At 37.9% G+C, this 26,521-nt stretch overlaps 1 protein-coding gene across 4 annotated transcripts in view; it reads left to right on the forward strand.

Moving 5' to 3' along the window:
* LOC126298418 (GATOR complex protein NPRL2) overlaps window positions 1–26,521 on the forward strand; it is a 150,924-nt gene that overhangs the window by 110,445 nt on the left and 13,958 nt on the right. For all 4 annotated transcript variants that reach the window (XM_049989744.1, XM_049989747.1, XM_049989746.1 and 1 more), the window contains 4 exons: window positions 251–348; window positions 3,712–3,842; window positions 11,471–11,640; window positions 24,037–24,222. In XM_049989744.1, coding sequence (XP_049845701.1) covers window positions 251–348; window positions 3,712–3,842; window positions 11,471–11,640; window positions 24,037–24,207 — 570 coding nt within the window. In that variant the 3' untranslated portion in view covers window positions 24,208–24,222. The remainder of the gene's footprint in view (window positions 1–250; window positions 349–3,711; window positions 3,843–11,470; window positions 11,641–24,036; window positions 24,223–26,521) is intronic.

Here is a 26,521-nt window from a genome sequence, read left to right on the forward strand (position 1 = left end):
TCTCTGACCATAATGCAGTAGAACCTATGCATTAACACAGGTTCTAAACTATAGACATTTGAAATAAATTCATTAAAAAAATCATATAAGTATAATAAACTCCTCTATGCACAGTGAACGGTAATTCTGAGATAAATGCTGGAGAACTTTCCTTCACTTATCATCTGTCGCCAACCATAAACTCACTATTCAGTTTCATTAGTTTTAAAATATAATTTAATACAAATTTTTCTTTTACTTCACTTTTCAGCTGCTGCCTCATGTTGATGGCTTCAAGCATATTGCACAAATAGCTGTTGATGCAGATGTTGAGAACAGTCTTGTTAAAGCCTGCATACAAAACCTCCTGTAAGTATAATGGGTACAGATGACTTACTTGAACTCTTCTTGCCAGTATTTATAAGTAGCGCATACTTAAAATTGAAGTATTACATGAAAAGTTTTAAACAAACTGTGGAAACCAATTTTTGTGTTTTCTGAACATTTTGTACTGTTAAAGTAATAAGACAGCAACTTTCTTTTTAAGTAGTAATCAATCTTCTGACTGATTTGGTATGCTCCCTTTTGTCTCATCTTACCCCTTGCAAACCTTTTCATTACTGCATATCTACTACTCTCTATATCCTCAATAAACTCTTTTCAGTGTCTTTGTCTATCCTATTGATTGTTCTTCCTTTAATGCTCCTTCCACTGACAAGCGGACTATTCACAGATGCTGTAACACATGCCCCCAACCATTGCGTCCTGTTCTGTGCTAAGGTATGTCAATAAAATTCTTTCCTTAAGTACTCTTTGTAGGGCCTAACCCTTCCGTACTTTGTGTGTACCCCCCCCCCCCCCCTTTTTTTAATGCTGTCTGGTTCTTATTCTGTGTTTTCCCCATGACACTCAATGCAGTATATTTCATTTTTAAAGAAAGCTTTCTCCTCCTGGTCTCCAGCGACGCAATCATCTCCTTTGCTTCTCATGGTAATTTGTTTTATATCAAGTTTCTTTAGTTTCTGCTGTTTTATATTACTTAATTTTGATGTTTGGGTTGATATTATTCACCTGTATCCTTTTTTTAATATCATATTCCTGTTGTGTACTGTTTACTCAGATATTATGGAAAGTAGGTTTCCCATTCAGTTAAACAGTTTATCTAAGTATTCCTTATCTTGGAGTTTAGGTAACCATGCCCCACATAGTCGAGGCTCTGGATGATCAGCAGGTATGTAAATGAGATTGTCTGAATACTTAATGATAATTGCAGTTTAATTCCTTGAAGATAAGGGAGGAACAGAAATACACATACACACACTTGCACAGTGATGTCATCCTAGGATCCAGCCCAATTGAAGTGATGGGTGTATCAGGTGGAGCGAATGAGAAGAACAAGAGGGAGAGTGTGTCTGTGGGAGTGAATGAGGGGAACAAGAGGGAGGAGGAGAGGCAGCAGGGGGATGGGATAGGAATGTGACAATGTTGAGCCCTCACTGGTGTAGGCAGAGGACAGCACATGATGGCATGGGGGAGTGGGTTTGGTGAATTGTGCGTGGCAAAATAGAAGTAGTGTGGACCATGTAGATTAATGGGGTGAAGTGGTAGTCATGGGACAGTGGCTCTTGGAGCTTGAGATCAGAAGGGTTGTATAATTGAAGAATGTATTGTAAGGACAGTTACCATCTAAGAAATGCAGAGAAGCTGGTGGTGAGGAGCAGGAAGATTCAGATGACATGGATTGTTAGGCGGTCATTGTACTAGAGCATGGGGGAGGCTTTTCTATGGGCACAACTGCCGCATTGTGGTCCAGGCCAAAGTGAGCCATCCAGTACCACAGCATGCCAGTAAACACACGCTCTAGTGCAATGACTGCTTAATGATTGATGTCATCTGAATCTTCCTACTCCCTAACACCACCACCTCTGAATTTGCTTCTCTGAGAGAGAGAGAAAGAGAGAGAAAGAGAGAGAGAGAGAGAGTGAGTGAGTGAGTGAGTGAGTGAGTGAGAGAGTGGGGTGGGGGGTGGGGGTGGGTGCCAGGTTAAGCATGTACCTCAGATTTTTTATGATACCGGTTTTGTTCTTACATCTTTGCTAAATTGATTACTATAAATCTATTGATAGTACCCCTGTCTCTTTTGAAACATATCTTCAATCTTTGTTACACACACACACACACACACACACACACACACACACACACACACACACACACACACACACAGAGTTACCTTATTTATGTACAAAATCAGCTATAGTTTGACTTTTTGTTGGGCGAAATTAAATACTAAATGTCAGACTGCAGTTCGTATTGAAGTTTGTGAAGGGGCAGCAGTAGTTGACAAGACAGTGAAACAGTTGTAGCCTATACCTGATGTTATTGAATAGGTACATTTAGAAATGGAATGAATGTTCAGTAAGAAGAAATCAGAGCATCAAGACTTAGCACTGACATGGTGATTCTGTTATAAATGTATATGAACTTGGAAGAGGTGGTACAATATAAGATGAAAACCAAGAAAAGTGAAAGGACTGTAAGGTAGGTGTGGAGGGAGTTATTTTAGGAAATGGAACACTAAAAGTAGGCAATAGTTGCTGTTTGAACTGCAAAATAACTGATGATGGCCGAAGTAGATGAATACGGACGTACAATAAAAAGCAATGCATTTCTGAAAGAGAAATTGGTTAGCATTGAATATAAATTTAAGTGTTACGATATCTTTTCTGAAGATATTTGTCTGAGGTCGAACCTTGTATGAAACTGAAATGCGGGTGATAGACAGTTCAAGCAAGAAGAGAATAGCTGGCCAGAACGGCTGTGTGGTTCTAGGCGCTACAGTCTGGAACCGCGAGACCGTTACGGTTGCAGGTTCGAATCCTGCCTCGGGCATGGATGTGTGTGATGTCCTTTGGTTAGTTAAGTTTAAGTAGTTGTAAGTTCTAGGGGACTGATGACCTCAGATGTTAAGTCCCATAGCACTCACAGCCATTTGAACCAAGAAGAGGATAAAAGCTTTTGAAGTGTGGGGCTACAGTAAAATGCCGAAAATTAGATTGATAGGTCAGATAATTGATGAGGAGGTACTGAATTGGGAAGGAAAGAAATTTGTGGCACAACTTAAATGGAAGAAGGAATTGATTCACAGGATTGACCCTGGAGCATCAAGGAATGACAGTTTTATTAATGGAAAGAAATATACAGATAAACATTTTATAGGGAGACCAGGACTTGACAATGGTTCAAAGGGATGTGAGTTGCAATAGTGATGCAGAGATGAAAAGTTGTGGACAGAATTGGCTAGTGTTGAGAGCTGCACCAAACGAGTCTTCAGACTGAAATCAACAACAACATGTATTGGTATCAGTATGTCGGCAGTGACAGATGGAGAAAATCTCAACTTCATGCTATATTCGTTCTAATTATGTAGTATATAATCATTCAGTATTAAATTTCAGCTCGAGCTTTAAATTACACTTTTTATTGAATAACCATTTTGGAACTCTTCTTTCAGTAGTAGATCAAGAATGAAGTAGTAGTCCATCAAACTTTTGGCTACAAGTTAGTAAGGTATTTTATATTATGAAGAGGTTTTTATGACAATGTCAGGAAATCACAATAAATATAGAGGTCTGCAGAAGACTGAAGTTTAATTGATAAAACTAAATTGGTTGTAGATCCTTCATATTGTGTCCCTTATATTGTACTCCATTGTGTGCTTTTTATTCACAGATATTACAAAGCTGTAAGCCTGCTGCCCATATTCTTGTACAGTAATGTTTATACACCAACACCAAAGGTGCGCTTGTTGGCAACAGACGCAGCATTGCAAGAGGAGTGCATTAAATATGTTTCTGTATCAGGTAAGACTATTGTATTACAACCTTTTATTGTAAGCTGTGTTAATCTTTGCATGTTAAATTTTTCAAAAACTTTTCTGTTATGCAGTTGGAACCTCTGAAACAGTAAACTTTTATAAAGAAAGTCAGTTTACAGGAAAATCTTTCCTGGAGAAAATAGAGATTGTCAAGATAACATCACTTGTTACTTTTCATTTCAACTTTCTTAATTAAGTTGTATTGTATACTACATATTTTACATTAATTGTTTCAGAAAAGATTAACTGATGTTTGTGCGTACTGTGGCTCCTCTGTCTAATGTTGCCTGTTGAGAGTAGCAGTGTTTACTTCCAGGCCAACAACTCTTATTCTAATAGTACTGTAGAGTTGAGACAACAATAAAATAAAATCTGATTACTCTTTTCCAAGGCACCAGAGAATCAGATAAATGGTAACATGAAAACCTAGTTGTCAGTGTTACTCTCTGCATCATAAGGACTAGGATCATCATTGTTACTACCATCTGATCCAATTACATCACTGTAATTGTTCCAAACTATCAAAATGGAAGCATAAGAAGCTCTGGAATTGTGTGTCTGCGATTCAGCTTCTCATAAGCAAAAATAGAAAGTGATCTGCGTCTGCATTTCAAATATCTACAAAATATTTTACATGGGCTTCATACAGTCTGAAAGCTTATTAGTAAGTCATCAGATGACTGTGAGATCACTATAGTCCCAGACAGATTATGTAAACTTAAGAATATACACCAATCTGTCTTTATGAATTGCTGTCCCACTAAGGAAGAGCGGATGACAAATTATAAGCTGAAGCTCATCTGAAATTCTTTCACAGACACCTTAGCTTTGCTGACATTAATGCATTACCTGAAAAGAGCATACTTTTTTCCTATGTTGCAAATGTGTAGAATATGCCAACTTTTGAAATACCTTTTAAGTGAGACATTTACACATTGGCGCAACAACTCTTTCTATAATTGTTTTTACTCAACGCATATTAACACTGTGGTGCATGATTTTAACTGCAATGGACAGCTTTTAATGGTCACTTCTCTGGCGTTTTCAATAGGTCATGAGGCTGCAAATTCATGCATGGCACAACACAATCAGAGAGTGCGCACTGCAGTGGGCAGTGTACATTTGTGTCATCGGGGCTGAATGAAAACACCAAAGAAGCAACCATTAACAGCTGTCCACTGTAGTGGAAACTCTGAGCCACAGGATGAATATGAAAAGAATGAACATTTTCTGGTGGAGTTTGCTGTAAACCAACATTTAGTGATTATGATGTGCTTGTTCCATTTGGATAATGAAAGCAGAGAGAGAGGGAAAAAAGGCTGGTATTGTTGCTTTATTTTGTGTATATGGGGGCGGTGATTTGTGAAATGTTATTTATTTGTCTCTTAATGCACAAAATCTGACTCATTTGATTCAAGTACATGACACGTCAAAATTGGAGTAAAATTTCACCATAAACATAGAACAGCTGATTTTAACAAACAGTATAATAATAATAATAATAATTTGACATCATATATACATGCAATAATCATAATAATACAATTCTGTTATATATACATACAATAAAATGTAACACTTAATTACTCCTTGCTCAAATTATCATTTCATCCTCTATGAATTCTTGTATTTAGTAGTAGCATTCCTTCCACAGAATCTGCCGTAGCCTCATTTTTAGAACTTCTAGCTTTGTATTAAATGTGTTTTTGCCCATTAACTTGTTATATATTGTCATCCCCATATACAGTTTAGTGCATGTATATAATTTCAGGTGGTGTGTGGGTAGCATGCAATTATTTTATGATTCGCCTCAAACAGTTTTTGTCTGTTGTGTAGGAAGATTATAATTTCATAAGTGAGGTGGTGTTATGTCACACACTGTTATAGTGGCTTTAGTGGGTCTCCCATCCCACCAAACAGAGTTTTTATTTTTTAATGATAATATAATATTTTCCACATCCTTTATTGTAAGTGCTTTAAAAATCTATAACGTGCTCTGCTGCTTGGTTGGGTTCAAAGTGATTTACTTTACTCTGATACTCTGCTGCATGACTTTGCCAGATTTATGAAGAACTCATTTAAATCACTCTGGTATTTGAGCTTGGTTTACAATAAAGCTATCGTCTATTTTAATCCTAGATGTTTCATTAGTACTTACTCCAACACCTAACCCTGATTAGACACTGGACAACACTGCTTTTCAAAATATCCATGGGTGTACTGCCGGTCTACCATGCCCGTTGGACACTGTAGACCGGCAGTAAACCTGTGGATATTTTGATTATCAAATACACTGGGAGAAACTCAAGAATCACAACACTGCTTTTGTCTTACTTTTATATTGTACAATGAACTTATTGTTTGCCCTTTGTTTGGCTGCTTTCACAACTTTTATAAATATAGATTTATAATGATGTACATACTCAGCATGTATTTACATTTTCGTTATATTTTGGTTCATTGTGGAGTTTCCTCATCCTAGCACTAGAAGTTTTTATACCCTGAGTTATCCATTTAAGTTTATTAGTCCTTTGCCACATGTTTTTCCAAGTGGAAAAACTTCATTAAACATTTCAAGAAAGCTAGTTACAGATTTGTTAACGTTATTATTACTGGAAATAAAGCTGTTATGAGGCCATTCAGTCTCTCATAACTTATTTCTAAATGTAAATGATTTTTTTTCATTGAAGTTCCTTTTCATGTTGCTTTTGTTGCATGAACTTCCTAAGTTAATTTTTGGTAGTCCAGTTAACAATGCAGAGTGGTCAGAGAGTCCTAAATCTATGCAAAATTTATAAACATCTTGAAATCCATAATTTTTTAGAATATTGTCAATACAGGTCACTGACTGCATCGCTAATACGTTGCATGAATTTTACTTTGAAGCCAAAGTTTATTAAGTTAGTGAATTTGATACATCATTGCTTTCAAGTATGATGTTAATATTGAAGTCAGCAGCTATTACTATCTTTTTCTTTTACTGAGTTTTTCAGGCAGGCAGTGAAATTTCACCAGAAAAGCTTCAATTGTAGCTTTCTCTGGTACTCTGTAAATAGAAACTACCATGACATTTAGGTCCCTCAATTCGACACAGCAGCTTTCAAATATACATTCTTCATTCAAATGATTAAAATAATTTCTTATTTCATATTTTATATTGAAAAGTCAGCACTTAGACCATTTATAGTCAAGTGTTTGATGTAGGGACAATCTTTCCTATTTATTTTCTCATGCTTACTCTTTCATGGTACCATTTTGGTCTTGCTGTTTTCGTTACCAAACACTGTTTCTCATCGCCATCATTTCTTATAAGGTATCCTATTTTTCAGAATTTTACATGTCTCAAGGGACATTTTACTAAGAATTTTGGATCCTGACTTTACCCAAATATTTATTGCTTAATAACTTATTCGAATTTATGGACACAGCTCCTAAACCATCAGTTTTCTTTAAATAATGATTTACTCACTCTATGTCAATCACTGACTGATCTTCTATAGATAATATCACTCACCACTATTCCAGTCATTTTGTAGAGGTTACTGGCAGATTGAATTAAACTTCTTGTTTAACTTAGAATTTCCTCTTCGTAGTTGCTTCTAAGAGAACATGGATGAAGACTCATTTGTAATTTGTCCAAGATGCCTCTGCTGAACCATTCTATAAGGTATATATGATGCTAAAGTGTATCTTCAACTGGCGGATCTTGATTCTTGGACAAATGTCTATTGGGAAATTGGCACTACCACATTTTTCAGCAGAGACTCGCCTATAACAAGGAATTTGTGTTTTTTGCTCTGTTTTTCATTACTGAAACATATCAAATCCTTTTTACTGTATGGTACACTTGTCCACCACTAATGGGTGAGTTTCTTCTGTAGGTGTAGCAGCCTCATTGTTTGAGGTAATAACTGTATCATTCCACCCAGTTTTGGTGTTATTTTCATCTATCGCCACAGCCGTTTTGCAAAGACATTTTTTCCCATGTTTCAGGTCACAATTTTCTTTCTTCTGCACTTGTAATTCGACTTTCAAAGTGTCAGTGTTGCTAAGAAGCACTCTAATAATTTCTGCCTGCAAACTTACTGTGGAAGCTAGTTTTATGTTTTCATACTGCAAGCAGTCAAGGCATGACCAGTGAATATCGTCTCTAATAAATTTTAAGCATATTTTTGCACACATTTTATGCAGCCAGAAGTTGCACTTCACACATAGAAATTGGTAGTAAAAGGAATTCTGACACTTTCTACATGATGTGCTATGTAACTGTTGTCAGTTCATGAGCATCGTGTCATAGCACTTTTCAGTGGGCACCGTCTTGTAGTCTGTGGACTTTTCTGTCTGTTTTTACTATCAGGTAATCAGAATGAAATCTGTGGCAAATAATTATAAAATATTTAGAGGAAACATTAAAGTAATAATATATTTTGGCTTTTATTTGAGGGGAAGTTGTACAGTCCAGATCAATTTGAGAACAGCAGCCATAGGTAAGCAGGATGGTTTGATGATGTGGATGGGTCTAGTCAGTTTTTAGATGCAATTATTACAGTTTTATAACCTGGGTAAAGGAAAGCATATCTCCAGAGACATTGCTCTTACTGTAAATGTGATGGTGTTATCACAGTGACCAACATGTACGGTTTCCATGTTTAGCTGGGTGAAATTTAAACAAGTTTTCTTTTATTCCTGTCACTTTCATATCCACTAGGATAATTTTTTTTCTGTCTACACCACTTCAATATTTCTTGGAATATTTTGTAACCCCGTACTTGGTGAAGGAGGAGGCTATAATGCTCTAGTTGTGACATTTACAGTGATACATGTGTTACTTAAGCCCCTGCCATATAGGGGCTAAAGTCCTGCATGACAGGTGTGTTGTGTGGGAATAGTATCGACCTACATTACCAACCTGCTGTGCAGGTCAGCCTACATGTCAGAGGCAAGCAGTAGTTTTCCAGCAGCTGATATCTAGGCTGCCCAGCACAGCAGGCATGTTGTGTTGTAGTATTATAGGCTTACTTAATTGGCCTGCTTTCCATGGCAGCCTCTACATGTCTCGGGGGAAAAAGGGCTCCCAAGCCCTCAATGTACAGACTGCTGCATGAGAGGCATGTTGTGGGCATAGTGCCAGACTGCTTTATCAACCTCTTTTCTGGGCTGTATATGTGGATGGGCATGCCTGGAGGAAGTTTGAGATGTATAGAGAAGGAGATGGAAGGAGAGAAGGGGCAAAGTGGAATAGAAAGGGGGACTGGAGGGGATGGGTAGAGTGAGAGGGGGCAGGAGGCAATGTAAAGACAAGAGGGGGAGGGGGGAGAAAGAAAGGGGGGATGGAAGACAAGATGAACAGAGAGAGGGGAGTACGAGTACAAGATGGGCATTGGGAAGGGGTAGGATGAGAGGGACAGACAGGTAGGTGAGGAGGTAATGGGCAGAGAGAGAGGATAGGAGGAGATGGGCCAAGAGATGTGTGCATTAAACGTGACAAAAATTATACATATATTATCAGCAGTAAGGACAAACAGTTTTGGAAGGTAATACTGAACACATTACCAGATGGCATTGAATAACTAGACTGACAACCCCCACGTGAAAGAAATACCTTAGACTCTCTGATTTTAAAGTGACCCATTCTATTCAAGGTTGTTATCAAAGAGACAGGGTTTAGCAGCTATGATGTCTTTACTGGGACAGTAGCCACCCATGGTCATAGGATCATTGAGAAATTTAGGAAATTAGTATACAGATGAAACAACCATGTGTTGCATATTAGTTGATTTATTACTAGTTTTGCTCACCAGTCAAAAACATTTTTAGATATTTATTACTCTAATGGCAGTGCATTAAAAGTTTAAATCTCCTCTTAGCATCATTGTCAGTCAGATCTTCGTGGTGTACATTACTTCCTAATAGTCACAGTATCCTCTATAGGTGATGCCTGTGTTTGGGAAGCTAGGAAAGTGAACAGGCATATAAGCACGCCAACACAACTGTACCCTTACAGTTACCAGTGGGCTTGGATCACAGTTTTCGTAAACTTATCGTATGTTTCCAATTTGACAAAGAGCTGTAGAATGATTTCCATTTGAAATACAAACCATCACAAGAGCTATGAATAATGATACACTGCTGACAAATATGATAGCTTACTTCAGAAAAGAGTACACTAAAAGAATCCAAAAGACACCATGCTATTTGCTCTCTTCTCTAGACAGCTCACACTATCAACAGCATAAGAAGTACTTTTCACAATTGCACAAGCAGGCCAACATCAGATGGTAACTCCTCCACTATGAGAACTCCAGTTCAGTCACTTTTGTCATGTTATCCACCAATGTTTTGAAACTAAAATGATCTTATTAACTTTGTGCTGAAAATCATTTGCTTCTGAGGTCACATATTGTGTGCGGCCCTCACAACATTAGGAACAACCTCATCTAACAAGGGAATGGTCCTATAAGACATGTGAAAACCTACCCTGAAATTTTTACACAGGAAGAAGATGACAAAAGAAATGCACTGCCAAAATTTTAGCTGATAAGAGGCACTGCAAGTATTTTATAAAAAAATGTTAAAGTTACACATTTTTGCCACACAAAGAACAGCTTATAACAGCAATTTGTACAGCCCTGCCCAACTGCAAAATTTACTTGCCTCAATGTTTTCGAACTTGTGTTCTGTATTAAAATGTATAACAACTCCTCATTTTCTCTTGTTAGTTCTAGATGATAGAGCTGTTAGAATATAACCTTTTATATGTGATTTATCTAATCCTGTGGTTGTGTGGCGCTCATATAGACACCGGATGTCTATCTTTTCAGAGCTCTCTAAATATTCTGTTGTGTAAGAAAGGATATTTCTACAAACCTCATCCCAAATCAAAATGTTAACTCAAAAACCCCATGAAAGGCAACATAAACTCTATCATATTCTGTCGTTTGTGTGTGTTGAACATCATTACAATTGTCAAAGAAGCCTTAAACATGGAGGAAAAACTCATATATATATATATATATAATCACCCTATTCATGAGAGATAACATTTGTATGTATGAATGTGTAAACATAAGTTGGTGTACACAGTTTTTAAAAAAAAGAGTATGAAGAAACTATGATGATGTACTCATTTACTCCTGCTTTATTAATAAATTTAGAAACAGAAAGTAATTCATTGTGTTCTGTGTTTTATTATATTTTTTAACTTTTTGGCATTTTTCCCTACACCTTATTAATAAAATGACCTTTTTAGTGAATTTTATCTGCATTGTTACAGAAAGCAGTACAGGCATCACAAAAATCAGTACAGACAAAAAAAGATTACATTAAAGTGAATACTGATAACATTACTGAATAGTGCTACAAGAGCTCATATGAACACAGTTTTCTACACAAAGAATGTTGCTCACTACCTCGCACAATATTTATCTGTTAGTTACCACTTTTCAAAAAACCGTAAATTTGCTGCACAGTGCTCATATATGCTTCATTTCTGCTGCTCTCCACACCACTTCACTATAATTACTAAATGCAGCTGTATTTGATTTGATTCGTCCATCTTTCCCCACAGTTACACAGAAATTGCAATTAACACATAGATGTTTCTTCTTTTTCCAGGTCAACAATTACCATCTGTGCAAGAGATCTTTGTAATGTATTGCAGTATGACTCATGGTACAACTTTGCAGGATCTTTGCTCACGATATAACCCACAGGAGCATAACATTGATGAAAGAAAGCTTGTACAGTTTGGACTCCTCCATAAACTGATTAGGAGGATATGTAAAGTATGATATAATCAGTAGTATGCTATGACTGTGAACTAGTCTAAAATACACTGCTGGAAAAAAATGCAACACACTCAGTCTGTGTTCAATGGCACCAGAGGATAATATGTGCATACTGATGGGTTGTAGTGTTATTGATTCATTTGTCATGGTCATTGGACATCACATGGCACATGCACCTTGTGTTTTGATTCGGCAGGCAGTAATTGCTGAGTTTTAGAGGTGAACAGTGTTTGCAACATTCATTCTAAAGTACAACCATGCTTCACCAATGAGTATGTACTCCTGTTGAACAGCTATAGCCATTTGAGCTGGGTCGCATTGCTGGTGTGTGGGAAGCTGTCTGGGCTTATCGCAGATTGCTGCACATATCAGAAACAATGTATTGGTGGTGTGTCACTGCTTTCAACCGTAGTTTGTGGAACTTTTATGCATCAGTAGACCAGGTTTTGGATGTCTGTAGTATAGATGCACATCAAGATCAACACATTGTTGGAGGTACAGTTGCTGGGTGATGATATCTGAGCACAATTTTCATCTTCTGTGTCATTGGGGACCATTGGAAACTGTCTGTGACCATAGGGAAGTGTGTGCCTGCAGCAGAATTAAGATCGCGTGTGCATCTGGCCGTGCTACCACTGACGCCATGCTACCGCCAAGCATGGCTACTCTGATGTCATGAAAGAGTTGACTGGAGAGTGGAATGCACTCCGTTGCCTTCAGTGGTGAGAGTAGGCTCTATCTGTATGGCACTGCTTGACATAAAAGTGTATGATGTAGACCTGGTGCGATGCTTGTTCCAGAGTGCATTAGCCTATGACACACGGGTCCCAGCTCAGGCTTCCTGGTCTGGTCTGGTCTGGGGGGGGGGGGGGGGGGGGGGGTGGTATCATTTACAACTTGGAGGCAAGAAGGTGATGTGCATTTTCAGCTGGACAATGCACCTCCACTTATGGCTGCTGTGATGCAGTGTGCTGTTCATGGTGTACAACTGCTCTGGCCACCAAGATCACCAGATCTCTCACCAACTGAGCACATATGGGGCATGATGAATTGGGAATTTATTTGCAACATAAGGTGCAAGATGTTTGGGACAGTCTGTCACAGGATGCCATTTAGCACCTTTATCATCATTTGCTTGCAAGAATACACACCTGCATTGCCACCAGATTGGAATACACTGTGTATTGATGGACTATTTGGGCACTCTCTACTGTGATGTGTGTTTTGTTTGGTCTGAATTTGTCATCATATACTCCTATGATGATGGAATAATTGTCACTTCGCTTGTCAGTATAATGGCCTTGCCCTTGAGTGTGTTACATTTTTTTCAGGCACTGTATGTTAAGTTCAACTTTCTAAATATTGCTACTGAGGGTTCCTCACTCGTAGTTACGAATACACTGAACTAAACAATGTGCGATAATTCTTTGGTACTAATCTGTTGTGTTAGATGACACATTTGGCTTTGTAAATTCATTGTGATTTGCTTCTTGATAAAGTTTCTTAAACACTGTTGATATAGTGGTTAGGACACTGGACTGTGTGGCCAACATGAAAACTCTTGTTGAAGGTTGGACGAAATTACCCTAACGAAATCTCTGGATGGTTTTCACAACTAGACATAACTGATTTCCACCCTCTATCTTATTCACATGAATCCTTGCTCTGTCTCGCATGAGCTTAGTGATAATTATACTTTCACTTCTTAACATTACTTTAAAGTTCAGTTTCTTTAAATTCCCAGTGTGAAAACAATTTCTATCATCAAAATTTTCCTTTGGGGATATGAGAACAAAGGGTATAAAATCACATTGCACATCAGCACAAAGATAAACTTATCACTAACCCAAAGGTTTGTTTGAACATCACAATGCTTCACTGGGAATGGTCCTATTGGAGGTGGTATGTCCTTCCCTTCCTTCGAGCTGTTAACTGACTTACACAGCCAGTTATAGAGAGACCCACAGTTTAAGGTAGTGTCTCACTACAGTGCAACTTGACATGTCACATTATCAAATGTTGCCAGAGGTGAAAGCAATGATATATGAAGGATAAAAATCCTAGGACTGACCTTTCAATCTGTTGTCCAGTACTTAACTACTGAGCCATATTATTTGTGGGTCATATCCATAATACCTGTGCATTTTGTTAAATAGTGGGAACAGTAGAAAATTGCACATAGTTCACAAATTATTTGCATTGACATAAGGAAAGCAAACAATTCCATGTGTTCCAAAGCCAATTTTAAGTTAAGCAAGCCCATCATTAGCATTGTAGTGTGTCTGGTAATCAACCTGAAGACAAAAAGTAATACATAGTAATACTGGGATGATGCAGAAAGGGAAGTATTGGAAATACAGGTGTATGCAAAATTGCACAACATTAGTTGCTTGCAGAACATATCTGCTGCTTTATTGTGGGATTCCAACCACAGTACATTATCATCCCTCCCTCCCTCCTCGTCCTCCTCAAAAAGCATTTGGAGATGAATATAGTGTGTAATGTGCTGCCTTTTATAAAGAGGAAGAGGGTCGTCCAAGAGTGTTTTGCTCAGTTGTATGTCCTCTGCCAACTCTATGTTGAAGTCTTCCAGGGCAGCATTTGGTGTTTGCTGATGGTAGTCTCCACCATAAACCCAAGAAAGGGTAGACATCAAATCATTGCAGAGTGTGTCTGCCTGAAATGCAGTGGCAGAGATGCTGACCAGTGGGGGGGGACTCACGGCAGCAGAACTAGAGAGACCTCATGCTGAGGTGCTAGCAGCTGAAGTCTGAAGCTGGCTCTCATGCTAGCAGAAAGATCCAACATTGGCACACACTGAATATAGCTTTTAATTGGGGGGATTGAGATGTGGTATTCAGAAGTAAACTCAACTGGTTACCCCATTTTGATATGTTTTGTGAGTTGTAATTTTTGAAGCTGGAGGAAACAATGGCTGAAACATATAACTTATGTAATAAAAAGACACATCAAATGATCTAGACTGTGTTAGTCTCAAAACATGTTGGTTTGGGATATTGTATGCTGGGGAGGAGCATCCCATGTATCAGTACCACTGTTGAATTATACATATAAAGAGCCAGGTCAGGGTGATAAGAGTAACATAATATAAACAGCCTCACGTGATGATCCATGGCCCAAAGCAGGCAAAAACCATTCCACAAAATAGAGCAAAGATTCTCCAAGGCTCTCTATAGTTAATGGAACTAAATTTCCATTGGGGTGAATTGCAGTACCAAATTCATTATGTTATGAGTATTCAGAGCAGTCACTACTAAAATGATGTCTCTTCTTTACATTCTTCTGTCAAATTTGTTGCCTTTATTGCAGTTCACTGGCCACTGTTATCAAGCAAGCTCCTCTGTGGTATTTCAAACTTCCAAGAAGCCCAGATACACGTAAGGTATCCATGTTGATCACACAGTCAGTCACTTGTATCTATTTGAAAAGAAACCTACAAAGACTTCATTTGTAGGCCAGTAAGGAAAATGTAGGGAACCTTGTTGCTAGATTCCATGTTAAAGAAATTGAGTGCTTGAAATAGTATAAAAGCTGAGAAAACTGAATTCTGCTGTTCTTTCTGTTGACAGTGCCATTCTTGAGCTTCCAACTGGTGCTAGTAAACATGGGCTCTAAAAGGCATAACTTAAGAGTTATGAGCAGTTGTTCAGTAGGGGAGATGTGTTTCACAGTAGCAAAGTACTCATAGCTCTTCAAGTGTGCATTTTAGAGCTCATGTTTACTGGAAATTTTTTTCCTTGTTTTGGCCCATACTATGAAAGTTGTCTACCCTGCAGTTGTAGCAACAACAGTACCCGTACATATATTCCAGTTTCAGAGGGGTCAGAACGGTTTTCATTTATAACTTTTGATTCATTCATTTCCAGTACAGGGACCATTACCTCATATTGATACATTTATCCTTCTCTACCATCCTAGAAAGTTTGTAACATCTCCACGGACTCATTCTGTAGGTACATGCATTTACAGGTGCTGGCACATATAACTTTGACACTCTGTAGCATCATTGGATAACATTTCTGGACGTGGGTTCCTGTGTAAAACTTGATCTACTAAGTCCCCACTACAACTTCTAGAAGTGTATAACATGAATTGTGAAACACCCAGTATCTGGCCATTAAAATTGCTACACCACGAAGATGATGTGCTACAGATGCGAAATTTAACCGACAGGAAGAAGATGCTGTGATATGCAAATGATTAGATTTTTCAAGGCATTCACACAAGGTTGGCACCGGTGGTGACACCTACAACGTGCTGTCACGAGGAAAGTTTCCAACAGATTTCTCATACACAAACAGCAGTTGACCAGCATTGCCTGGTGAAATGTTGTGATGCCTCGTGTAAGGAGGACAAATGCGTAACATCACGTTTCTGACTTTGACAAAGGTCGGATTTTAGCCTATCGCGATTGCTGTTTATCGTATCGCGACATTTCCGCTCGCGTTGGTCAAGATCTGATGACTGTTAGCAGAATATGGAATAGGTGGGATCAGGACGGTAATATGGAATGCCGTGCTGGATCCCAACAGCCTCGTATCAGTAGCAGTCGAGATGACAGGCATCTTATCCACATGGCTGTAACGGATCGTGCAGCCACGTCTTGATCCCTGAGTCAACAGGTGGGGACGTTTGCTGGACAACAACCATCTGCACGAACAGTTCGACGATGTTTGCAGCAGCATGGACTATCAGCTTGGAGACCGTGGCTGCGGTTACTCTTGACACTGCATCAGAGAGAGGAGTGCCTGCTATGGTGTACTCAATTACGAACCTGGGTGCACGAATGGCAAAACGTCATTTTTTTGTATGAATCCGGATTCTGTTTACAGCATCATGAGTCGCATCCGTGTTTGGCGACATCGCGGTTAACCCACATTGGAAGCGTGTATTCGTCATCACCATACTGACATATCACACAGCGTGATGGTATGGGGTACCATTGGTTACACGTCTCGGTCACCTCTTGTTCGCATTGACGGCACTTTGAACAGTGGACATTACATTTTAGATGTGTTATGACCCGTGGCTCTGCCCTTCATTTGATCCCTGCAAAACCCTACATTTCAGCAGGATACTGCACGACCACATGTTGCAGGTCCTGTACGGGCCTTTGTGGATAGAGAAATGTTCGACTGCTGCCCTGGCCAGCACATTCTCCAGATCTCTCACCATTTGAAAACGTGTGGTCAGTGGTGGCCGAGCAACTGGCTCGTCACAATACGCCAGTCACTACTCTTGATAAACTGTGGTATCATGTTGAAGCTGCATGGGCAGCTGCACCTGTACACACCATTCAAGCTCTGTTTGACTCAGTGCCCAGGCATATCAAGGCCATTATTACAGCCAGAGATGGTTGTTCTGGGTACTGATTTCTCAGGATCTATGCACCCAAATTGCATGAAAATGTAATCACAGCTCATTCAGTTCTAGTATAATATATCTGTCCAATGAGTACCCGTTTATCATCTGCATGTCTTCTTGGTGTAGCAATTTTAATGGCCAGTAGTGAATAATATTTCCACACTGAATGTGTCAGTGTTGAGAATTTTTTCCCATAATTCACTGATGTCATAACTACTGTGCTGTGATCTTATTACAAAAATACCATCTGAAGACCCATTACATATCAGCAAAAAAATACACACTTGCACTGTTTTCATTCTTCAGCACTGTCTTAACCCTCCACAGGAATACCATGTGGCAATCCATTATAGACCAAATACTAAAACAAAAATGTCTAGAGAGTCCACTGTAATCACTGTAATTACCCCAAACATAATTGGAAAATTTGTGTTAGGTTCTAGTAGCTAGAACCAACATCTACTTAAAACATTGAAAGTATCCACATTCTATGGGAACAGTGGAAGTGTTAAATCATGTTAATAATACCTTTTATCACTGGGATCAGGAGGCACATATGATAATACAAAGAAGGATTCATGAGAAATTTTACCATGAATGGAAATGAGCAGAATGCTAACAGTAGTGTAAATTTAGTCATGACTCAAATAGTGAATGTTTTTTCCAGTGACATTCACTAATGGCATAGTCCCTATCAATTCAGGCAGGCTAGAAAAAAATCTTACCTTCAAAGTCTCTGATGTTATTGAATTTATTAGAGACAACCCTCCGAAGATTACACTGCGCATACCATTGTGAAGCTGCAAATTTTGGGAAAATTTTAAAATGCCATATCTCTGGAACAGTTCTAGATATTTTGTTGTTTTTTTTATTTTATTTGAAAGATAATTGCTTTATAAGTACAAAGAAATCCTCCATTTGTACTTACCTGTCAAAGTTCTTTTACTATAGCATTCTGAACGTTTTTTATAATTTATGGATTTTTTTTTTCAAAAATGCCAGTCCATAAAATTTTGATTTTCTTTTCCATTAATTATTACCATGTAGTTCTACATTCCTTGAAAAGGAGAGCTTCCATTTTTAGGTTGAACAGGTTTTATAAACAATTGAAATTTTTGCCATACATAAAACCTGTTTTATTATCACATAATAGACTCATAAAAATAAAAATCTAGCCTTATTTAACATAATTTTAGTTATGAAAGATAAGTAAGAGATTCATTTTTTCAAGCATTTTAAACGATTCCAAAATGTATGTGAAAGGTCCAGAGACTTAAAGGTTTCAATTTATACAACTTCTTTCTGTGCACTCTGTTTTGTACTGAAATTAGCCAGTCAATGAACTAAAAATGTGTTCCACTGCTTCAGTATCTTCCTTTTATGTAGAGTGATGCCTTCGTGTTGAACCAATAGGAAAAAATTGTGAATAGGAAGTGAACACTGATGGCGTTGTTGCTGTCCTTCAGCTGGACACCTATACCCAGCAGCTGGTCCATGTGCTAATATAAAGTTCACTACAATTTCATTTAACTCATAACTGATGTCTATAATCTCTGCAACCCACCAGTCACAGTCACATACACATGCCGCAAACATAGCCCTTCTCAGGTTGTGAATCTGAATATTATCATGCTGTTTCTGAGGTGTTGAACGAATGAAATTTCTTCTTTCTTGCTTTTTAAAGTGCATGCAGTATGAGTTCGCCCATCACTTTGAGTCCAAAAATGTGTCTTCTGAATTTATTTCACAGGAATGGTTTGTTTGAACCACACTTCTTTTTTCTGCTCATGAAATTCTTCTTTGGACAAAAGAATGAGGTCTGTGGATGTGTAAGATTTCACGACTCTCGTAAAATCCTCAGCATTCTGAAGTGCAGCTGTATATGGTCTGGAAAAATTGTTTTGTAGCATGGTGCTTCAGCAGGCCTCCTACACCATCAAAAGGCCCCTTCTTGTGACCAGTAGCACTGTATACCCAGTCAGTTGGCACAAGCGACTTACTCAATTCAAACAGCTGCTAACGATTTTTAAAATGATTAGGAGCACCATCAAAAATAATGATGATCTTCTCTGCCTCTGTTCGCAGTTGAAGAATTTTGCACATTGCTAGCAAACCATGTTTTGAGTCATGTCCTGTGTCATCACTTATAACTGCAACACTTGTGGTCTTGTTTTGAAAATATGTCACTCCGGTAAAAATTGAAACCTGGTCATTACTCGCACTTGTTGTGGGAGAATTACAAACCAGTTCTAAGCAAAATCACAGTAAAGCACTAAACGCAGTTCTTCAGCCTGTACACTCTCTTTCACTTCTGCAATGTGTTGTTGCAATTTCTTCAGATGCTGCTGTGTTACTGCTTTCACTGACCATTTACCAAGTTCATCAATGAAACTGTCAAAGGCAATAGTTTTCTTAACTAGTTTATTTTCCTCCCATGTCGCATATGTAATTTCTGCTGAGTTATCTGCTATGTCTTCTAGGGCAAGTGTCAGTAAAGATAGTTCTCCCTTTGCAGGGAAGTCACCACATTCTTGAAACAAATAAGTCTCTCGCTTTACATCACAGACTACTAATGACTTCACACACCCAACCAAGGTGTCATATGTCATGTGATCCAGTAAGTTCTTCAAAGTTACCACACAAAGTTCAAAATTTGCACAGTGCACACATAAGACATCTCTAGGTGGGTGTGGAACTACCCACTTAGGTCATAGCGCATGATATTTTGATCTTCCAGTATGTGAAGTTGTAATGTTGCTCTTATAAAATGCAAAAGTTTCTTTAATACTGCGAGTCATGTACCTCTTCACTTTCACAACTTTTTGACCTGCAGCTCTTACAGTTATAATGTCTTTTGTTGGCACTCTGGCGAGAACAGTCCCATTTATCTTCCAGATAAAATGACTGTACTATTTGAACTTGAGCTGCTTCTCCAGGATGACCATAATAGGGATCTGCTCTTCCAATGACTCCTTCTACAGACCTCACATTTCTTGATTTGTCTACAATGTACTTTGGTACTGATGGAACGTGCTTCAAAATTGTTTTCTTTGAAAATGTCTCTGGAATAATAGTTAAAACTTGCACATTTTCACTGTAGGATGCACAATATTCAACAGCTGCATTGATATTTGCAAAAAATTCTTGCAAGAGTGCTTTGGTTCATTTTCTTCTGAAAATGGAATTTCTACTTTAAAGAGTGTGGTCAGTTTTGCTGTAGTGTATTCATCCATAGCTTTAGTAATTTCTCTGCACTTCCTTGATGCATAGAGCTTATGACTCGACTTCACTGACCACAGTTTGTTAACATAACTAACATCTGCCTCTGTAGTTGACTGATTCAGGGTATTTAATTTTTCCTGTACTGATGCAAAATCTACATCATCTGCACCATGGGAGGCTTCACCTTGTTTAGATACTATCATCGTTGTTGTTCTGTCAAAATATTTGCAACACAAAAAGTCAGCATTGAAAACATCTTCACTTTGTAACAGAGACTTCAAATGAGAACACTTATTCCTAACCTGAACAAAGTCTGTTTTTTGTTTGTCTTATATATCACTCTTTTATGGATATGCAGATAGTCAGCACACTTAACTCTCCTGTGGCCCTCAGTCATAAGACATTTCAAACAGTCCTCTTTGCATAACACACTGGAACTGTGTCCACTGGCAAATTCCTCACGAAAATGCAGTGCTCACTGGATGGTCTCAGATTTCTTAAAAGCCTCTTCAGTAAACAAATGAGCACTGAACAACTATAATCCAGAAACCTGCAATGAACAACCATGACAAGAAACTGCAATGAAGTGTAAGAAATAACTGCAACAAAGATAGTGATAAGAAATAAATGCAACATAAACAGAAATAAACATTGTAACAAAGAAATTAGTAAGAAACAACTTCAATGAAGACATACATTACCCTTGAAAGTTTTGAAAAATTATTTTTTTAAAATAAAACGTGTCCAGCTCAAAAGTGGAAGCTCTCCTTTACAGAGAATATAGTACTATGTGGTACTAATCAACAGAAAAAAATCTGATTTTTCTGGATTGGCATTCTGAAAAAAAATTTTGTGAATTGTTAAACAAAATTCAAGAGGTGACAGTAAACGAGATTTGACAGATATGTCCAAATGGAGGATACCATTATAATCATAAAGCAATTATCTTTAAAATAAAAAACTCTTAACAAAATATCTAGAACTGTTACAGAGATACAGAATTTTTTTTAAAATTCCAAAATCCACATCTTCGAAATGTTTAGTGTCATCTTTGGAGGCCTGTATCTGTTTCTTACTTACTCCTGAATTTTAACATATGCTACATTCAATAACATCCGAGACTATGAAGGTACCCCCGCCTGAAGTGATAAGAATTATGCCTAATGGTCTTAACATCTGTGACGTGTCAATTTGGAGTATAGCTGCAGGATTGACTTCAGTTTCCCATGCCTTTGTCAAATCATTTCAAGTAATTCCAGGGTGGCTCTTAATAATAGACAAGGGCTGACTCATGCCTGGTTCTTTGTCTGTTACTAAAACATGTAAAACAAAATATTTTTAATCTGTATGTTTATTTTTGTGTTGTTTTTCATTCTGGCATTTGTCAGTTCCAAATGAATATTCTGTTTTCTTTTATTTCACTGATTTTTGTTTAAGCGAAAAGACACACAATAATGTGACACTGACAGAGATGTCCACTGGAATCAAAGTTAAATAAATTTTCTTGTTACAACATTTTGACATGTCACAGAAAGAATATAGCAAAGTGCATTTGTGGCTATATCTGCGTATTTTCTCCTCCATTTCTAAAGAACTGAAATAGTTCCAAAACTTAAATGTTTTTGTATGTTAGTCTTGTTACCATATTTACCTGAATATAAGACTCTGAACGTAAGACCCCCCCCCCCCCTTTTTTAAGAGGCTCCTTGAGAAAAATTTATTTTTTAACATGTTCTGTCTAATCAAAATTACAAACTTTCATTGACATAAGGTATCTGCCTAGCAATTTAATATTACACATATTTTAAACTTATGCCATTTATTCATTGTCTACATTCTGACAATGCAACGAGAAATAAAATAAACAAAAAGCAATTGCTTACATTAATTTTCAGCTTCACTGTCTTTTTTGTTTAATTAGCGTCACTATTTTTATTCATCACCATTATCGTCATCATCCTAACATGATAGCTGTGAAACTTATATCTTCATTGCCATAAATATTTGCTTATTTCTTCCAGATGTGTTCCAGTTTCTGAGGTTGTGTTATGGTGGGACCTGAGAATACAGCTGTGTTCCCCCCCCCCCCCCTCTAAGTACATAACGGATTTCACTCGTATCCTGATGTGAGAATGTTAAACTGTCTTGCGCTTCTGATCATATCATCTGCCCACCACTCTTTCATTGGCTGTGTAGAAACAGTAGCTGAAAAAACTCCTATTGTAGCCATCATAACTCACAGTGACCATTGATAATGTTGCTCCACGAAATAAGTATACCACTGTCCCCAATCTAGGCTTTTAGCATTTCCTGCAGAAATGTATGCTATTGTCGAGTATTTGATGAATTTTAAAGTCAGTTCTATTCTGAGTACATATGGATTCAGGCAAACTGCAGTTTAGATATGGTAGATTTTCATAAGAAGCCAAAGTACGAAGTACAGTTTCCCATGGTTTGCAGCACAACGAAATTTGCTGCTCCTCACCACTTCCCTCCCCGCATTCATCGTTTTTCCCCCTCCAATCCTTCTGTGGTGCTGTGCTTGAGCAATAGTGAAACACAGATGGGAATATCTTCAAGGGTGAAGGTCATACATAACAGCAGCAACTAACACATAAATAAAAGATAGCAATAATGATTCAGTCCAATTGTCAAACTCAAACTCTCACTCATCCTGTGATCTTGTGAAATCTGTTGGTACTACCTCCTCAGTGGTCTTTCCACTTTAATGTATTCTTACGATAACAATTTCAGTTAGTTTAATGTGATTTATATCATTTGTTGGACATTTAATTCTGGATTGATTTTCTTTCCTGTTTCATCTTAATGTCACCCTCTTTTTCTAAAGCTGATTAAAAACTGGTGACTTTTTCCCCAGTATTCTAATAAGTGAACAGCAACTGAATCTCACATTTTCAACCCACTTTGTAAATATTTAAGTTTCTTATAAGCAAATAGAATATTGACTTGGGGTTCAGAATCAAGTAATGATTTTTGAAAGACAAGATGAATGTTACCTTAAAAATATGCACAATCATGTACAAGAACTTTTATTGCAAACCTGTTCAAATAAAACAGAAGTTTGTACATTGATAGAATTTAATGATGTTTCCTCCTGTGTTTAGCAAAATTGTCAGTTTTAAGCAGAGCATTAGATTATTGCAGTGAATAGTTAAAGATTCTCACGTATCCTATGCACTAACACCATGAGTCAAATGTCACGTGATTGTTTGAGCAAGGTTGATACTGCATCTAGCACTTTAGCGTACTTGCGAATCTTGAATCTATTTCTATGAAAGCATTGTTTGCTCAACTCTAACCTTCGGAACTCTTCAAAATAAATTTGTACAAAACCTCAACATCCTAAGCTTCATCTGTAAATGTAATATGACCCTAACATAAATATACTAAACAATGTAAAATCATTGACTTCAGCTACAATAGTTTAATCTGTGAATTTTAGGTGACACTGCATTTTTGGAATGACAAATTTGGTTAAAAAAACCTTGTCTTATAATTGGGTAAATATGGTACTTAGATTATGTTTCGTTTACACACAAAGATGGACTTGGTGCCTAAAATTCTGCTAACAGTTTAGGACAGATATAAAACCGTATGTATTCTTAACTAACATTTGAACAAATTTTCAAAAATTATCTCGTCATTTTAATGGTAATGTAACATACATATGAATGTGCACTATACCATTGACATTCCTTTAACTTTTATAATTTTGTTAGTTTCTAATATAAACATTTGTGTTTTCTTGTTTTCTGCTGTTACCAGTATCCAGTCTACATAAAATCAACAAATCATTGTCAGCCAGTCACTTCACTGCAGCATAGTTTCACTGGCCTGTTGTCTTATGATGAAGTATGCTGTACAAGAGGGTACAGTCCTAAAACTTTAGAAGAGAAAGTAGAGTCAGATCCATCGGTAGTTGTGATATGGAAATAGTGCTGTGATTTAAGAGTAAGTATAGTAACATATGTATTTTGGGTTTACTCTTGAGCATGTATGCTAATGTCCATGAAAATTTCATCACCATCATGGGTACAAGGGACTCAAATTAACTTTATACCAGAGATAAGGTACTGTAATGTGTATAAATAATTAGAATTGCAGAGCCATAGATCATTTTTGGCTTTCAGGTATAATTATGACATGGAGCCTCCATTTGCTTCAGTTAGAGCTACTACACATATCAGGCCAACATAGATGGCAAGGAAGCAGTGGCTCCTGTCATTATTTAAAGAATGCTTTCACATTCCTCACCACATAGAGCAGTGTCCAGCTGAAATACGGGGTGTGTTATTCACTGAAGAATTAGTACCTAAACCATCCCTAATGTCGATAGAGATAACCAGATGGCTTCATCTACATCATAATCCACATGCCACCTAATGGTGTGTTTTGGAGGGTACTTTTTGAACCACTAATTGAGCCCCTCCAATCCTGTTCCATTCACGAATAGTACATGGGAAGAATGATCATCAGTAAGCCTCCGTGTTGGCTCTAATTTCTTGAATTTTCTGCTCATGGTCACTACACAAGACGTATGTGGCAAGAAGTTGTCTGACTTTTCCCAGAAAGTGCTCTCTCAAAATTTCAATAGTAAATCTCTCCGTGATTCACAGTGGCTCTCTTGTAACATCTGCCAATGTAATTTGTTGAGCATTTCCGTAACTCTCTCATGCTGACTTAATGATCCCGTGACAAAACGTGATTCTCTTCGTTGGCTCTTCTCTCTCTCTCTCTCTCTCTCTCTCTCTCTCTCTCTCTCTCTCTCTCTCTCTCTCTCTCGCTCCTGTCGTTCCTATCTTGTAGGGGTCCCAGATAAAGGAACAATACTCAAGAATGGGTTGAACAAATGCCTTATAAGCCACTTCCTTCATAGATGAGTTACATTTCCTTAAGTTCCTCCATATGAATCTTGAGTTTGGCATCTGTTTTTCCCACTATTTGTTTTATATGGTTATTTGACTTAGGGATGCTCTAGATAGTGCGTAAGATTTTCAAAGAGCTTTTCTTTCAATAGCACACTTGATGTATACTAAGGAGTATTGACTATGTAAACAGGTTTGGGATTTGATTGAAAATTTCGTGACAGGTAGGTAGAGTGCCACCTGCAGAGAGAACTTGTGCTCAAGGAACTGAAAGAGGACGATTAGTATGCATATTATGCATTACCTGCCCGGACAGCCAAGCATGTTAAAGCAGTGCAAGTTAAAGCATCACTTGAGAGACAGGTGGGTTAACGATGTGGATCAGTGTGCTTGCAAGGCTGGATGTGGTTTTTTGGCAATTTGTCACAGCCAGATAGGTTGTCCCACCTCAGTTGCACAACTTACAAACATTTACAAAAAAATTTCCCACTTTCATTTAAATAACACTCCCTGCAGGCACATAGGTATAATTTCGTTTTGGCGGGGATGGGGGTGGCGGGTTAACAAGGTGACGACAGCAAGGACATCGGCCACCCCTCAAACCAACCATGCCACATCTGCTAATAACTGTGCTGAACCTGTGACAATGCAGGACAAAGGCACAAGAAAAAGAATAATACCCATTTTATGCATTAGCAGATGTGGACAGTTATCTCTCTATGTACGGACATGTAAATGAAATGTAAAACAGTAATAGCTTTCAGCTTAACAGTTTGTGAATTACATTAAATAAAGTTGTGACTTGCCTACATAACTGAGTGCAGCAACACGTCACTTCTGAGAAGTGGATTGATGATGAAGGATCATGAGCTGACCAGCCTGGGATGTCTTTTTAGGCAGCTTTTCTATTCCAGCTAGGTAAATGCCAGGCTGGTACCCACTTTTAGTGTCAGTTACATTTACATACACACAAGACACAGAGAATCCAGCAACAGCAAGCTACTAACATTACCAAACTGGTAACAGTGCCAACCCCGTAGTGAAATGGGAAAAGTCAAAGCAGAAGGAAAGAAGGAGAAGAAAATTGATAACGTAAGTCCAGCTGTAGGTTAAGCAAATGGAAGGCTTTGCTTTAGTGATTATATGCTGGGAAACTGAACTAGAACCAATATTGCATAAAAAACACTTGTTCAGCCAGCACTTGAATGTTCCTCAACAATGAGGGATCACCATTCATCTTGAACCAGTAGTGTGTATCAAGCATGTATGGAGGAGGACAGCACAAATGATCACAGGCTTATTTGATTCGTGGGTGAGTGTAACAGGAAGCTGAAAAAAAAAATGGTGGTTATTCAAAAGATGATAGTATAAATCACATGAAGGCC

Source organism: Schistocerca gregaria, chromosome X, assembly GCF_023897955.1.
Source record: "Schistocerca gregaria isolate iqSchGreg1 chromosome X, iqSchGreg1.2, whole genome shotgun sequence".
Lineage (NCBI taxonomy): Eukaryota > Metazoa > Arthropoda > Insecta > Orthoptera > Acrididae > Schistocerca > Schistocerca gregaria.